The sequence below is a fragment of the Rissa tridactyla genome, chromosome 6 (assembly GCF_028500815.1).
Source record: "Rissa tridactyla isolate bRisTri1 chromosome 6, bRisTri1.patW.cur.20221130, whole genome shotgun sequence".
In the NCBI taxonomy this organism is placed as follows: domain Eukaryota; kingdom Metazoa; phylum Chordata; class Aves; order Charadriiformes; family Laridae; genus Rissa; species Rissa tridactyla.
The window spans coordinates 62,810,026-62,825,440 of record NC_071471.1 but is presented as its reverse complement, the minus strand read 5'-3'; the positions used below and the strand labels follow the sequence as shown (position 1 = coordinate 62,825,440).

Genomic DNA, 15,415 nt, shown 5'->3' with positions numbered 1-15,415 from the left:
AGGAGAGGCAAATCTGCTTTGGGATTCTCCAGTATTCGAGGCACAAAGCTCATGGAATGTTTTATTTATCTGGTAAAATGGTGCACAAGGGTTTTTTTGTGACTTTCATTTTTCCTCTGTAAAATAAACATCCTTAGTAAAGAAGTCCAGGTCCAAACAGGATTGGAAAAGTTAAGAAACATAGGTGGGCTGCATTTTATAATAAAACAGCGCAAAATCCAATCACAAAGAGTAGGTGGAAGATGATATCTGCAAGAGAAACAAAGACTAAATGTGAGTACTTCACTGGCAGCTGCCTTTCACATTCTCTTCCCACCCCCATCAATGCAACTGCATGCCCTTAATGTGGCTCTGTCACCATATCAAGTTTTAACAAATAGGCTTTGAAAGGGCTTTTTCAAACCCTCTCCAAATAGAAATGCTTTTAGACATCTCTGTTAACCCGGTGAAAGATTCTTGCTCCTTTTTAGGAAGAAGGCATGAAAAGAAGAGAAAGTAGTGTTCAGTATTGGAAGTTATTGGTATGATCTTATTGGCCAGAGTGTGGGATGTGCCAAAGGAGGAAAACAAAGTGTAGAATGTTGAGAAATAAAAAATTTGATTTTGAAATACTTCCATTTCTGTCAAATTTACCAGGTCTTTCTTTGAGCTATGGGGTTTATGCTGACGGAGTCACTCAAAATCCATATTTGGGATTGATATTTTCATTGTCATACTTTGCTATTTACCTGAGAGTGTGTAAAATCTGGATAAACCTTTGCCTGTATAAAATAAGAGAAAAAGATAACACTGGGATAGCATGTTTAAAATAGGGCAAAGTGCACCAGCATGCCTTGTAAGAGCAGAACAGATATCATTTGCCACATTTTGAAATTTTGGATAGTTCTTCCTCTTGACTTTACTGTCTGAAGTTACAAAAGGATTCTCAGTTGTTTTATCTTCTAAAATCGATGAGATTTTACCGGTGCAACATACTGAATTGTAATAGTGCTGGTCTACGTGTCTTTGCAATTTTAAATTGACTTTCAGGTTGGTGTGGATGTAGTTGATAAACTGGTATAAAGAAGGGCTCTAGTGAAAACATGATTTAGGCATACCTTGTTCCGAGGACCTGTTTCAAAAGATATGCTGGATCCACAGAATTAAACCAGCTCAGGGATAAATTCCTGGTGCCTCCAGAAGGCAGCAGTCAGAGAAAATAGGTGTTTTATAATGGCAAAACCTGAAGGCAGTTCAATTTGTGTATCAGGAGGGACAGGCACAAAGGGTTAACCTACCAGAGTTAGGGTTACGCTGAGGCACCAACCCACAGTGTAAAGAAAAGCTTTCCGGCTGCTCCTAAGCCTGACCTCTCTCCTAGTCCTATTCGAGCTATCAGAGCTTGTCTGGGCTGCCGCGGAGGTCAAATGCAGGTGAGCAGAGTTTACATTGCTAACCTCCAGTGTAAGTAAGTGGTTTGGCCATTTATCATTAATGCCAAATGGGTTCCTTTACTCACTTTGTAAATGAGGAGAGGTTCACTGAGCTCTTCTGCCAGAGCCCTGAGCCTGGAGGGGACCAACTTCTGTTCCAGACTCTTGCCGCTGCGGGGGAAAGGGCTCTGGCAGAAGGCTTCGGCTCCCTCGGCTTGCTCCTGAGCCACCAGTGGTTCCCAGCTTCATGGCTTCCCAAAGGGAGAAACACCCCAGACACCCCGTCACTTACTGCGTACAGTGATCTCCGCCACTAAAACACCTCCAGTTTGTTCCATGCGCTGTTTCCGTTTGTCACATGTCTCAAGAGATCAGAGAGAAAGCCATGTACACTAAAAAATTCATTAAAGAATCCAAACCCAACTCTCACGTTTCCAACCAAGGAAATGAAATCTATATTGCTGCATATTTTCTAGGGATTTTTTCCCCTGTAATTATTGGGGTTTTTTTTGGTGCAGGAGAAATTTAAGGAGAGTCTTTACAGTGCATTTTCTGAGGATTTCGGTGCGCCACAGCCCTTGCCGTGACTGTCAGTGTAAGTGCTCTTTTCGGTTGTGAGATGGCAGGAGCCCAGATGGGTGTCTGCTTGCTAATCACAGGTCCTCCTGGGCTGCCCTTTCCACCCTGCCTGAAACAAGCCTCCTGTCAAGAAGGAGGGGGGGAGCTGAGCTCCATCTGCTTAACCCATGACCTCTCCAAAGGCTTCTGTTGTTGTTTATTGCTAATTATAATTGTTGCCCATTGGGTAGAAACAGAAAGCACCAAATCCCTTCCATATAGGTCATCTCATGTCCAGCACTAATGACGCCTGTCACAGCTGACAAGGTCTGTATTGGGGGCAGTGCTCTACAGATTAAAGGTCCTTGTCCATCCCCTGACCTTTGCAGATCCCCAGCTGTGGACATGTTTTTTACAAACTCAGCGTGTGGTAATTCTGGTTAGGAGTTGCTTGTAAGCATAGACCTCCAGCTTGGTTCGACCTTAATTGCAGCAGACCACCAGCTGCATTTTTGGGTTGGAAGTGGACTCGAGGGATGTTAACTTGATCGACCAATTATCCTTCACTGGAGGGTGAGCAGGGAATTCCACCCTGTGCCTGTAAGGATGATGTAGATGTTTGACAGCACTGTCAGAAAGGAGAACCGTTTCTGTGTTTGCTTTTAACCCCAGTCTATGGCTTGATGGAAAGTTGAAGAAATCTCTAAAAGCAAAGAACAAAATCAGAGTTTTTTCTTTTGCCTTTGAAACTTAGAATTTCTAACAATGCAATTTTATCAAACGTGCAGATTTTGCACAAATCAGCACTCCCTGCTTAGTGCTGAGGCTGGGTAATAAATTGCTGTCTTAATTTGGCTCCTGGACTGAGAAAGAGTTCAGAAAAAAAAGATGGTTTGACCAGAATTGATGCTTTCTCTTCTCCAGCAAGAAATACTTGTTGCTGAAACAACAGTATGTTGGCCAAGGAGTGTTTTGGGCTTTAATTTCAGGTTAAATAAAGTGTGGCTTTGTTTTATAGCAATGACATATACATTGTGTGGGAGAAAGAATAGTGAAGCTCTGAGTTACTGAAGGAGGGAGAGAGAAGTTTTTAAAGAAAGACGCTTTAGTAGCCCTCTCCTCATCAGTTGGTGCAAGCAGTGTGCACCTCCCCGTGCTGAATAACACGCCTGCATAGCACCCCCACCTCATTGCCACCTGAGGTCACCGGGACCTACTCTTCATCCTCAGCTCCTGCTCCAGTGACAATGTATTTCATGAGGTGGCTGCAAGAGCAGTAACTTCCTGCAGCACTGCAGGACGGTGGGGAGGATTTTCCCTGGGAAGGGAGACTGGGAGGTTTGGTTCGACTAGGGATGTGCTTTGAGCCAGGCTCTACCGCTGCCCCCCGGTGCCCTCAGCACCGAGATATTTGGTAAAATCAAAAAAGCTCTACTTGCTCCTTTTTTTTCAGGCTCGTGTTTAACTGTAGGTGTTTGTCCGACAGGACTGTAGTCTGGGGTATTGACAAGAACCGAGTTTTTAAAAGTCTACCTTATTTCTCAATACATTCAAACAAGTTTCCCAATGTTGCATACAGCGCCTGTGGCATGACAGGGGTCGGGGTGCACAGCTGGCCACTCAGGTTCACACGTGGCGGTGGCTCCATCTACTGAAAGCTCTGGCACTGGCTCTGCACCCAATGTGCCCTCAGGAAGGTCTCCACATCCTCCGTCTAAATTTAGCACTGTGTGTTTCTCTGGGAGGGAGGTCTTACCACCGGGCAGGAGAACTTCTCGCTGTCGCAGACGTGCGTCTCGCAGTGCAGCCAGACCTTGGACAGCTTGGGGATGTTACGGAAGCGGAAAGCGTTGAACTGGAACGTCGCCCGGCTTGTTTTCCCATTCTCGTGCACGAGGATGGAGTTGTCTGTAGAACACCTGTGTTGTGTATGGAGAAGCGGTGTCAGAGCCTCCATGGCTTCATTGAAATATCTCCTGAGGTCACAGTCTGATGGATGCATTCGCCCTGCTGTGGGCCAGGTTCTCTTTTGCCCCTGCATCCCCCCGCCCCCGGCTTTCTGTCATCCTCAGGGCTGGGCTGGGCAGAGGTGCTCCCCCAGGTCCCACCAGCACCTACCCCTTGGTGATCAGAGGCCAGTGGATCTGGTAGAAATACTCCGAGGAGGGAGTTGCCCAGCAGTTGTTGAGAACAACTTTGAACCTGGGGAGACACAAACCCCAGATTAACAAGGAATGTCATGGTTGCCAGTTTATTAATTATTACTCCTTCCCTTGCCTACCTGTCACTTAAGCCCTTAGCTTCCACTCCAGCAAATATGTCAGAACCAATTTCTGATGTTTCAACGATGAAAGGGGCTTCTTTTATACTTGAAAACTTGGCATTCTTTGAAAGACAAAGAGAAAAACATCATACATTACTAATAACGTGCAAAGCAAAGGTATGTGGCAACTTCAGACAGATCTGGAGAGATGAACTCCAGAAGTCTGCGTTCTTTTTACCTGCAAGCTCTAAGCTCCACACCTAGTAGTAGGAGTATTGCAAACCCAAGATGGTGTTTAAAAATCTTTTTCTTAATTTTCGGCTTATAATGATAATAAGTGATATTATAATGTTAATAATTTGATGGTATTTGGGTTGTGGTATGTGTTCTATCACAGCATGTGTGGGAAACGAGCTTGCTGCTGCTTCTGGTACACCAGAGGTGGTGAGGAAAGCTGGTGATGACTGTATGGAATGGGAGTGGGGTTGGGAGATGGCCATGTGTCGGGGAAAAGGAATGAAGACAAGCAGAAATCATGTGCCCATATGCAAAGGTTCAGCAGTCCGTAATTTATACTTGTGGTGGCCAGCATGAGGAGAGCTGAAGGGACATGTGCATGCAGAAAGAGCTCTGCCAGCTGTAGTTATTCATCCACTAAAAAGCCAGCCTCCTAAAAGTAGTGCAGTGTGTGGTGCTCGGGTGAGAAAGTTTGGTTACAAACACACTGAAGTACCTACCTTAAATCCCACCACTTTTTATTGCGTAAGATCACAACAAAGCCAGCACCAGAACTATATAAAGAGTATCACGTTTAGTTATAGCATTGGTTTACTTACTTAGATCTACATACCAGGATTCAGGTATATGTAGTTCTGGAGCTGTTGGACTATCTTTCCCTGTTCTTGCTCAGTTCCCTGGTACTGATTTTCTTACCAGTTCCCTGGTACTTTCCTCACCTACACGTTGAGGTGGCTGTGAGGCACTACAGTATTCCCACTGCAACATCTGATAGATTGGATGCACTGAAGTTAAGGCTCAAGGCTGTGTTTAGATTAGTGATCCATGGCTTTAAGTGCCCTGGGAAATTCTCATTCAACCAAAGACTTCTCCCAAAGGAGAGAACTTGCAGAAGTCCTGTCACAAAACTCCTATCAGTCCTTGTGCTAAAATGAGTTGGACCTGGTATAGTGTTTCTTTTTCCAAACTCTATTGCTCTACACCATTTTAGGGTACTATCTTGCTTTTCTTCAGAACAGGTTTCAGTGCTGAAGGTCTGATTTCCATTCGGGCTCCAGCCCCTCATGCTGCATCACAGTCTTTTGCTGTTAGTGGTGTATCACAGAGTAAAGGGCAGGTGAGGCTGAAGTGTTTCCAGTGGATTATGCTGCAGCTTGGGCACTGTTCCTGCATGAGGAAATGGGCACGTGAAGCACCTGGAAGTATGGCCCACCTGAGGCAGAGGGCTCTGTCAGGGAGCCGCAGAGATGAATAAGTAGGCAAAATAAATCTTTTATTTCCATTTTGCCAGAAAAAAAAGGAACATTTCATTGAAATTAACCTTTTCTCCATGGTGAAAATGGGAAAAAAAAAACCACAAAGGAGTGGTCCATTAGCTTTCTGAGCTTGTTCTGTACTTGTGCTCAGTGGGAAAATGTATTACTAACAGTTCAGCCACTCCCTCCTTGACTCCTGGGAGCCCCATGGCCATTAGAACAAAACAGTCACTTAGCAAAAAAACCCAACAAAAGTACCAGAGATCCATTGCTGACTGTCTGTCATTTGTTTTTGCAGCCATTCTGCCAGGAGTTGACAGGAGCAGTGTGGTACCTTGCCAGTGTATACTACCCGTGGGCCATATATCAGAAAAAAACTCCACATGGGTTTTCATGTGGAATCCCAAGGCTGCCAAAATGTTTAGTGATCAATTGGTGCCCAAAAGGCAGGGTGTCAGGGGAGAGATTTCCATTAGTCCACCTTGTGCTAAATACTCCCTCTAGCTGGCCTATAAATTTAACACAGTATATTATTAGTTGTGCTTTTTGTAGCTCTGCTAAAATAGAGAGGTGGCTTTGGTGCTTTTAACCGTGCTTTGGTGGAAAAAAGACTCCAGGAGCTGTGGGGAGGAGAGGGATGTTTCAAAAGATTGGCCTGATATCCAGGGATAATATTTTCTTGGAAACAAAATCCCAGCATGACCTAAAGGTCTCTGGGGAACACAAAATATCTGCCTGGTGAGAGGAGCAGGAAGCAAACTGCAAGAAAAATGGATGGAGCTTTGTTGTGTCAATAGAGACTCGGGGATAGCAGTGGTGCCTGCAGATGCATTCTGCTCTTTGAGTGGGACTACAAACAAGTTTTGCTTTTTCTTATAAAACCTGTCAGCGTGTTAGAAATGTGTATCTCAGCAGAAAAATCTGCCTGATTTGGAGGGGTTAAAATAACAGTTGGCATGTGTCTGCTCTGTTCAGTTTAAGTTATCCCTGTTAATCAGCAGAAACAAGGACCCCTGCAAACCCCACTGCAATTAACTGTTAGAGGCTGGTAACGTGCTCCATGACACACAGAAGTCAGGAGCAGCAGGCCTTTTTTTTTCCCCAGCTCTTAGGCTGAAGCCTGTGAGGAGTGAAGGAGAAAAGCTGGGTGGCAAAGAACACTTACAGAGTAGAAGTTGAGGGACAACTGACTTTCAAATGAGCCGGAGCTCCCATTCTTCACGTGGATGGTGGCCACCCTGAGGACATAACAAAGTTTCTGTATGAGTGAGACGTGGTGCTAAAGACGGGGTGAGGCGCACTCCCAGAAGAGGACTTACCTTTGGTCAAAGGCAGCCTGATTCACCAGGTAGTTGGCATTGTACGTGCAGGTGAATGAGTAATTCACAGGCTGGCTCTTCACAATTACCGACGTGTCATTGGAGACGATGGAGTTGTAGAAGTGATAAATGGGGTTCTTGAACTGTGAATGGTGAGATAGAGAAATGTAGGCAGTACTGAGTCTTTGAGGCATCAGGAACAACTTCGTACTTTGAAAAGCGAAGGCTCAATCTGGTGACAAAACACCATCCCCAAGGCAACGTGGTTTTGTAGCTCTTTATATGCTGTGCTGCCTATATATACACCTTACTATATATATGTTCTGTGTAATATGGGTGCAAATGGGCGACTAACACACAGACTAATATCACTAAAGCCTGCGAGTGTTTTGCCTGTAGATGCAAGGCGCGACTAATTGATTCTTCATTCTCCCTGATACTGGAGTTTGTCTCCTCCTTCCTTAAAGTACTTAAAGCCCACTCCAAGCTGAAGCAAACGGGACTCTCTCAAGTGAGTCCAGTTGATTTCTAAGTCCAGCTCAGAAATGCTGACCTGGATAGTCTTACCTCTGACTGCGTCCCACAGTATGATTTGTTTTTAGGTGACAGGTCCGGGATTGTGAACTGGTAATATCCTGAATCGTGGATCCCATTATAGCAAATGCCTCCAAGTGCCAATTGATTAACCTCCCATCCGTAAGGACACTCCGGAATTTTGGTAATGATGGTTTTAGGATAGCAGTATACCAGAATTACATCTGAAAGGAAAATAATATACCTGGGGTGATATTCAGTGGTGTTTTTCTTTCAAAGAGGTGGGTCTGCACACCTATTTCCATTGGGATTAAACATCTGTGAGCCGGTGTGTGTGCTGGAAGGTCCCCTAATGTGAGCAGCTTTTGCTACACAAAACTGACCTTTGGGTTGTTAAATTCTGTCCTCTTCGGAAGAGTTTGGCCTTTGCCTTCTAATCAATGCAGAACTTCATGTAAATTTTTTATCTTTCTGGAATAACTGATTGAGGAGCAGAGACACTGCTGAGAAACCTGAAGTGACAAATCGCTGCACTGAAATGTGTCAGACTGTGCTGCAGAGCTGGCTTCTCTAACACCACTGACTCTGTAAAAATAACACCGGTGAAGTTTTTTCTTAGGTTTCAGTAGATGGGCACCTTTATGTAGCGGTGTGAGATCCAGGCCATGATACATATTCTACCCTTTCTCTCCTCACACTGGCATTGCAGCACCAGCGCAAACTGCATTTTTAGAATTCTCAATTTAAAAGCTAAGATCTGAAAATGAATCTAGCGCTGTTAATGGCAATAATAATAAATGAACTGAAAAGCCTAGCCCTGTTAATAGCAATAGTAAATGAACCGAAATCCTAGCTCTGTTAACGGCAATGATTAATCACAGTGCAATGTTTCCAAGCATGGTGATTGCCAATACAACCATGAATATTGAACACCATAACTTACAGACTGATTGCTTCATGATAGCAGAATTGGACATTTTTCAAAGAGAATCAGGCAGTGCAAATTTGAATGTCTGATGGGAATTTAAAGGGCAAATATTGACTAACCATTAGTGACCTGAAAATTGAGAAAGACTTCAATTACTACAGTCAGAAAAAAGACACCCTGCCTGGAATTATTCAATTATTTCTTTTAAAGCCCGTGACAACATCATTTTTATGATAAAAGCCTGATTTTGCAGCCTTTTTGTGTCTGCAGAAGGTTAGGGAATACTCAAGGAAAGTCAAATAGGGATTTTAGCAACTAGCTCCTTTCTGGTCAACAAACCTTCAGCACGCACAGGCTGATTCTGCTTGTGGTGGTGGTCAGATTTGTAACTCTGGAGACTTTACAGCTATGAGAATTTCTGCAGTTCAGAGAAACTGCTTGTGCAAATGAAGGTACTGAAATAAATGGCTAGAGGGCCAAATACTTAAGATACACCATGAAATTACCAGCAGTAAACTGGCAACAGTCACGCACATACAAAGCACATATTGAGGCATATTGAGGCATATTCCAAAGCATTTCTAAAGCATATTTCTTAATTGTAACGAATTCTACGTTACAGGTCTGGCTGGCACCAGATCATTTGAGTTTCTAGGCAGAAATCAGGGTACAATTAGGGCTTTAGCATCAATGATTTTTGTTTTTTTTTGTTTAATGTAGCAGAGTGCTTCAGTAGTTCAGCCCAGCACATTCATGCACCACTGGTCACTGATTGCAGTCAGTGGGACTGAAGCCCAGCAAAGATCTCCTGCATCTAGCCTGTGCTATTGCAGATAATATTGAATTGTTGTTGTTTTCTTTGCCATTTTATGCCTACGTGCTGCTTGTGCTTAACTTTATTGCACTATGATTATTGCATAGAGTTAAGCATATGCCTAATTTTCTGTGGGTCTAGGACTTGAGTGGTACTTGCTTTACTGTGCTAGCTGAAGGCAGACCAATCACAGAAATGTAAGAATTAGCTCTCCAGAATCCACAGTTTAAATTTCTGAAGAAAAACCTTTCCACTTTTGAATAGAAAAAAACACCTTTGGCAGCTTAATTACAAGAGAAGATCATAGGACACTTATTTTACCTGCTTTATTTGGATTGCAAGGCCCCGCAAGAGCTTGAGCCAAGATGACCAGCAGATAGAAAGTAAGAGTCACCATTTCTTGCAATGATCTGAGGACACAGGGAATAAAAACTGAAGTTGTCTTTAAAATTGGAAATAAAAAAAAGGCATTGTCTGCAGACCCAGAACTGTAGCTACCGTTAAACATATTTTTCTTGCAGAGAGAAACAAATAACATTACTGATATTGTCACCCAACTTACTTAATTGCTTCTATAGGATAAATATTTCCAAGACACTTATTATCACTGGGTCACTATCGTGACTATTTTACTATTTCAGTTTAGTGGTGCATTTGAATTATTCTAAGTTTTCTTTGTTCTTGTCAAGAGTCTAAACCTAAAGTGTTTGTATAACCAAATAAGACTGAAACAATGGGACCTGAAAAAAGAGGGAATAGAAATTACTAGAAGAAATATGATGCAATAACATGCAATAGCATGCAATAACAATATTGTGCTTTTAAATTTACTGCTGAAACTATTCTCCATGTTGACAGCTATCCTGACATATATAATCTTAACTTCATGTAGCTCAGTTTTGGTAAATTAGCATTTTCTCCTTTACTGCTAACCATTGCATTGTCAGGAAAACATACATAGCAGTAATTTACATTTCCACTTCAGGCCTCAAATCTGCAAGCTGTTTCCCACGGGGAGAGGCATGTACAGCCTGTGGGACTGGGACTGGAGTTCTCATATTTTCCCTTTGTAGACACTCTTCTTGTCTGCCCTCATATACACATCCCTGAGCACACTTTCAGAAGTAACAAATATCATTTAGGTAAAGAAAAAAAATATCTTCCTAATTAAGTATTTCCAACAAAGAGAATCAGCCTTTTCGTTCAGTCTCTATTAAAAATATATATAAAAGGCTCATACAGTAAATTTCAGTGACAATTCCTTCTAATTATAATCCTATGCATTCTACAAGAAATAAAGTATACCTACGAGACAGGAAGAGGCTAAGTATTTCAGATTTTCATTCCAGTCTTATTCCAATAGCTGCGCTGTCGGCTCTTCCCAAGATGTCTTCTTTCAAATGAACCCAGCTGGCATTATCTTCGCTTTATATAAGCAATCTTGTAAAAGGAGCCCATCTCTGGTTAAATCTCAGCCCGCCAGTATTGTCCAGTGTGGGAGGGAAAAAAAGAGTTATAGAAAAGCAGTTCTCTTCCCCTAGATGGGACTGTGTTGCTGCTACTTGATTTTTTTTTTAAAAGTCTTTCCATGGTGGCATTTTACAGGTCTTGAAAATAATTGAACAGAAACCTGTTGAAGGTATATAACTAGCACAAAATGTTCATTTTAACAGTTAATTAGGGAAATGTAGATTTTCTGCAGAGGTGAAACAACAGCTGCCTCCTAGAATTCAGTGAAAACGTATTTATGGGAATTTGCAGGAATTAGATGCCTCTCTTGAATGGCATCTTGACAATGTCAAGTGTACAAAAATAATTTCCACAGATGATGTACCACCTTTGGGGTTGTTTTATTTACTTATTTTTTCTAAAAGTTCACACGCATGTAATCTGAGTTTAGGTAGGATCTTCTATAAACCTAAGTATCATGCTATATAATAATAATGTATAATACTACGTGTGTATAAGACGATGCAGTACACATTAAATATTACACTATAGAATGTGTAAAATTGACCATTGCACAGAAAACTGAAATTTGCTCTTCATGTGACCATCGGTCATGTGGTTGCCTTGTGACAGTCTTGGTCAGCTGGTAAAATTTTCTGGTGACCTGTTACATCCTGTTTGTGTTACCTTTTAGTGATAGGCCCAGAAAAAGGACTTGGGTATGCTGCTGCTGTTTTACAAGCCTGCATAAAAAACAGGGGCCATAAACAGTCTTGCCATGTCAGCTGGCGTGACCCCCGCTTTGGGCATGCGCGTGTCCACCCAGATCCAAGTGCTGTTGAGTTACGTGTGCTCTGATCTCTGGCTTGAGTCAAAAAAACCCAAAAGACAGAGGACCTCACTGGCCTTGCCTGTGGGACCCAGTCCTGCGGGGCTTCTCAGAGATGATTTTGGTGTCTCCTTCTATGGAGTTATCCCAGTGGACAGAGCCTCATTCTGTCCCATCCGTGGCAGGGGTATGGTGCAGGTCTGCCCTCTCTCAAGCAATTTTTGGCATATGGGATTATGCAGTAGGGAAGCTGTTCCAGTTGTCATTAGTCTGGAGTTTTTGAGGGAGGAGGGAGTGGGATGAAGAGCACAGTGGCCCCAAACTTAACCTGAGATTCTGGGCAATGAGTTTGCAGCTCTCCTGTGGGTGAGATTTATGGGCACACCTCCAGGAGAACATTTGCTGCTCTAAATCCAGACTACAAGGAGTGCCTCAAGCCAGACGGCATTAGCGAAGCACGGCCACGACTACAGCGTGCGTTGTAAGGGATCCCAGCTCTCACACAGCGATGATGGCGTGAGCATGAATCTACAATGATATGAAACTGTTTATAAATAATTAGAGTGACTATTGCTTCTTGCAAACTGATCCAAAGCTCTAAAGAAGGGTTAAAAAGCCTACAAAGTTCTGTGCTTAGTTTAAAAAATAAACCTGAAGCTAGACCTGGAGCTTTGTAAGGATCGCAATACAGAGCACATGAAATAGGCTGCTCCCACTAGTCTTGTGAGACAAATCCTGCAAGCCATCACATTCTGATTCAAATGAGATTACTTAAAGATGTACACATGGATAAAATCCATTGGTGGGGATTATTCTTTAATTGAATAAAAGAATAATCCACTGAACAAGAACCAAAGCTCATAAATGTTTTGATGGGACCTAACTAGGGATTATCCTCATCAGAAATCCTAAAATAAGGATGATTTAACTCCAGGTGTCTGTCTTACATCCTTACCCCAAATCCTTCTGCAGGCACTGAGGCCCAAATTTGATTTCTAAAGCCCAACTCTGACTGAATAGAGACTGGGTAAACATTCACTTATTTTTGTCTTTCTGTGTGTGTGGGTGTGTATTTGGTCTGGAACCTGAATCCAGGGACTGGTGAGACCTTATAAGCCACACTGTTTTCAAGTATATACAGCCCACAAACACGGGAAGGGATTGCAGGAGAAAGCTTGTGACTTTGGGCATGAGAAAGGCCTCACCACCTTGTACAAACCAATTCTTCAAGCTCAAGGAATCAGATTTAGCCCTGGGCTTGGGCTTGGACTTGGTCTCTCAGGTCTGCCCACACAGGGCTGATTTGGAACATAAGATATTTGGCTAACCTTGATGAGGCATAGTGTAAATGAGTTGCTAAAAATGAAGTAAGTGGTTATACCTCGCCGTAACGTTAACAAAGCACTTGAAACACAGATGAGCTTTGTTCTGGTGATTTTTAGCAAATAATGTGATTAAATAATCATCGGTGTAAGGCTACAGGTTTCAGTGGAATTACTCCAAGATGGATCTCGTCCCATAATTTGTGAGAGAAAATAAATCTCTCACTATCTTCTCACAGAAAAGTAATCTCCATGTACATAATACCCCTTTTTAGGTGAAAGGTAGAAAACGGAGTGAAATCCATGAAACAAATTTGGCAAAAGTGCCAGCTGGTGTATAGTAGGTTGCATTTGCATAAGAAACAAGCACAAAACGTACCTAAGCCAAACAGCATTTGATCCGTGCTCTGATCAAAGGTGAAGGCTTGGGGAAGGGTTAGGTTTCGCTCAGTAATTGCACACATAGAAAAAGGAAAGCCATTAAATTGCAAAGCAGACCATTGAGGTTTGTTGCATTTCCCTGACTCTTTCCAAGCCCATTGAATAATCTCAGCAATCTAAGTATCTGCAAAGATTTCAAGAAAGAGCAAATGAAGGCCTTATTGTGAATTTCACCCACAAGGGCAGCTTGTCTCTCCAGCTTTGTTCCTTGCATTGTGATGGAAAGCTGTGCGAATATCCACTGTCTGGTTCTTACATGAAGAAAACTAGGTTCTGCTGTTTGAAACTGCAAGGGATATTGTGACATCCAGTTTTCATTGTTTTGGATAAGACAATAAACCTGAAGAGCCCCTGAGCTATATGGAAGGAGTTTATGGGGTAATGAGGGTCAACGGGGACAGCTAGCTGATTCCAGGAGGAGTGAGATCTGGTGACACTCGCCTAGAGGCTGCAATGTATTGATGATGGTGTTCCCAGCCACACACCAAAACCTGGCATACTCGGTTTTGTCTGCGATGAGGTGTGTATTTTTCCCACAGGTGTGGAGATATCCATGCTGGGTCTGGAAGCATGGTAACTGCATTTCTATTGGGCCTGATCTGAGTTAATGGGTCCTGTTGGAAATGCGGCACTGTGTTGGTGCAGTCAAATTCATCCTGGATCCTAAGTCTACAGTGAATTGTGCTGCATAGACTCATTGCCTCGAGTCATAAATACCTAATGGATTTCAGCATTGTTTTGCCTTTAATAGGCTAAATATCTTTCCAATACTTAGTTACTCATAGCACGTGGTTGGTCACTTCAGCACCTGATCGAGTCACCATCCCTGGAGGTATTTAAAAGACGTGTAGATGTAGCACTTAGGGACAAGGTTTAATGGTGGACTTGTCACTGTTGGCTTTACGGTCGGATGCGAACTTAAAGGTCTTTTCTAACCCAAATGATTCCATGATTTTATGATTCTATGATGTTTCAGCCTTGTGAGCAGAGGATAGAACCGTGCAGGTATGTAACAGAGCACGTGGGACCCACAGATACCCTGCACTTTGGTCCTCAGGTGGCTGCCATTCTTCAATAACTGCACAAAACAAATCAGAAGCAGGGGAAATTAGAGGAAATCGTGTTTGTGGAAGAGAGAATCACATAAAAATCAGAGATGGAGGTTCGGGCCACCAGAAGAAACAGTCTTCTGCTCTAAACTTCCTTATGCATCACCTGTCCGTCTGTGTAACTACGCAACACTGAATCATACTTTTTCAGCAATCACCTGCAGCCATATGCGTAGCGAGACGGTGCTGCTGTTGGTACATGCACTCCCTGGGGTGTGGGTGAGCACAGCCGCTCCACTGAAGAAGCATTCCCTTAACATTTCTTCTGTCCCAGGCACTCACACAGACATTTACAACACCAAATCTCGCCAAGCACAGAATTGTGGCTGAAGTAAATCATCATATTTCCTGCTCATTTGAATGCCTCATCCTGTTGCTGTTTAGCTTTGCCAGCATATTCAGAGTATTATTCTTTGGAAGCTTCTCCAGCAAAACTCTGCCTGGAGTTTGCTACTGTTGGAACAAAGCATCGGTTTCCAGCTGAGTTTCCTTGAAGCTTTTGTGCGGGTAAGTGTTCTCTTTGGCGTATTTTTTTATGGTCTATCTGGGAGCTAGCTAGTTCTGCAGGATAAGGATTTGGGGCCTGATTTAATAAAGGCATGGGACTTGATTTAATAAAGGCACGAGACATGTAAAACTGGTCATGCGAGACCAGAACTGATGACACACTGGTCACGTGAGACCACAACCATCCTTGGACTGCCACCTTTTGAAGATGCCTAAACTTGCCAGGCACTTGACTCATTTGCCTAAACGAGGCATGTATTGCATTAACAGGTGCTGTAAGGTGGCCAAGATATCTGCAGCTGTGACACAGGATCTCTAGGAGACCCGAGCACTTTGGGAATGGGATCTGGATGCCAGGCAGGATACTCAAGGATATCTTAAATGGCAGTGGATGTCTGTGGAGGGGGCATCTGAATTGAGACCAAGCAGGCACACTG

General features: G+C 43.1%; 1 protein-coding gene across 1 annotated transcript; it reads right to left on the bottom strand.

The window, feature by feature from the left end:
* TECTB (tectorin beta) lies at nucleotides 1-9,718 on the bottom strand. The gene is made up of 10 exons (XM_054204960.1): nucleotides 9,643-9,718; nucleotides 7,613-7,803; nucleotides 7,046-7,188; nucleotides 6,892-6,964; nucleotides 4,252-4,355; nucleotides 4,089-4,172; nucleotides 3,727-3,889; nucleotides 1,705-1,774; nucleotides 729-761; nucleotides 1-249 (listed from the first exon to the last, which is right to left on the bottom strand). Exons 1-10 carry the CDS (start codon nucleotides 9,716-9,718, stop codon nucleotides 197-199), a joined length of 990 nt encoding a protein of 329 aa, XP_054060935.1. The 3' UTR covers nucleotides 1-196.
* Nucleotides 9,719-15,415: the final 5,697 nt, after the last annotated feature.

Coding starts and splice junctions, on each gene's coding strand:
- TECTB (XM_054204960.1), bottom strand. CDS start 9,718: ATGGTGACTCTTACTTTCTATCTGCTGGTCATCTTGGCTCAAGCTCTT. Junction 7,189..7,612: donor ACTGTGGGACGCAGTCAGAG/GTAAGACTATCC, acceptor CACCATTCACAG/TTCAAGAACCCCATTTATCA. Junction 250..728: donor CAGATTTTACACACTCTCAG/GTAAATAGCAAA, acceptor TTTCTCTTGCAG/ATATCATCTTCCACCTACTC.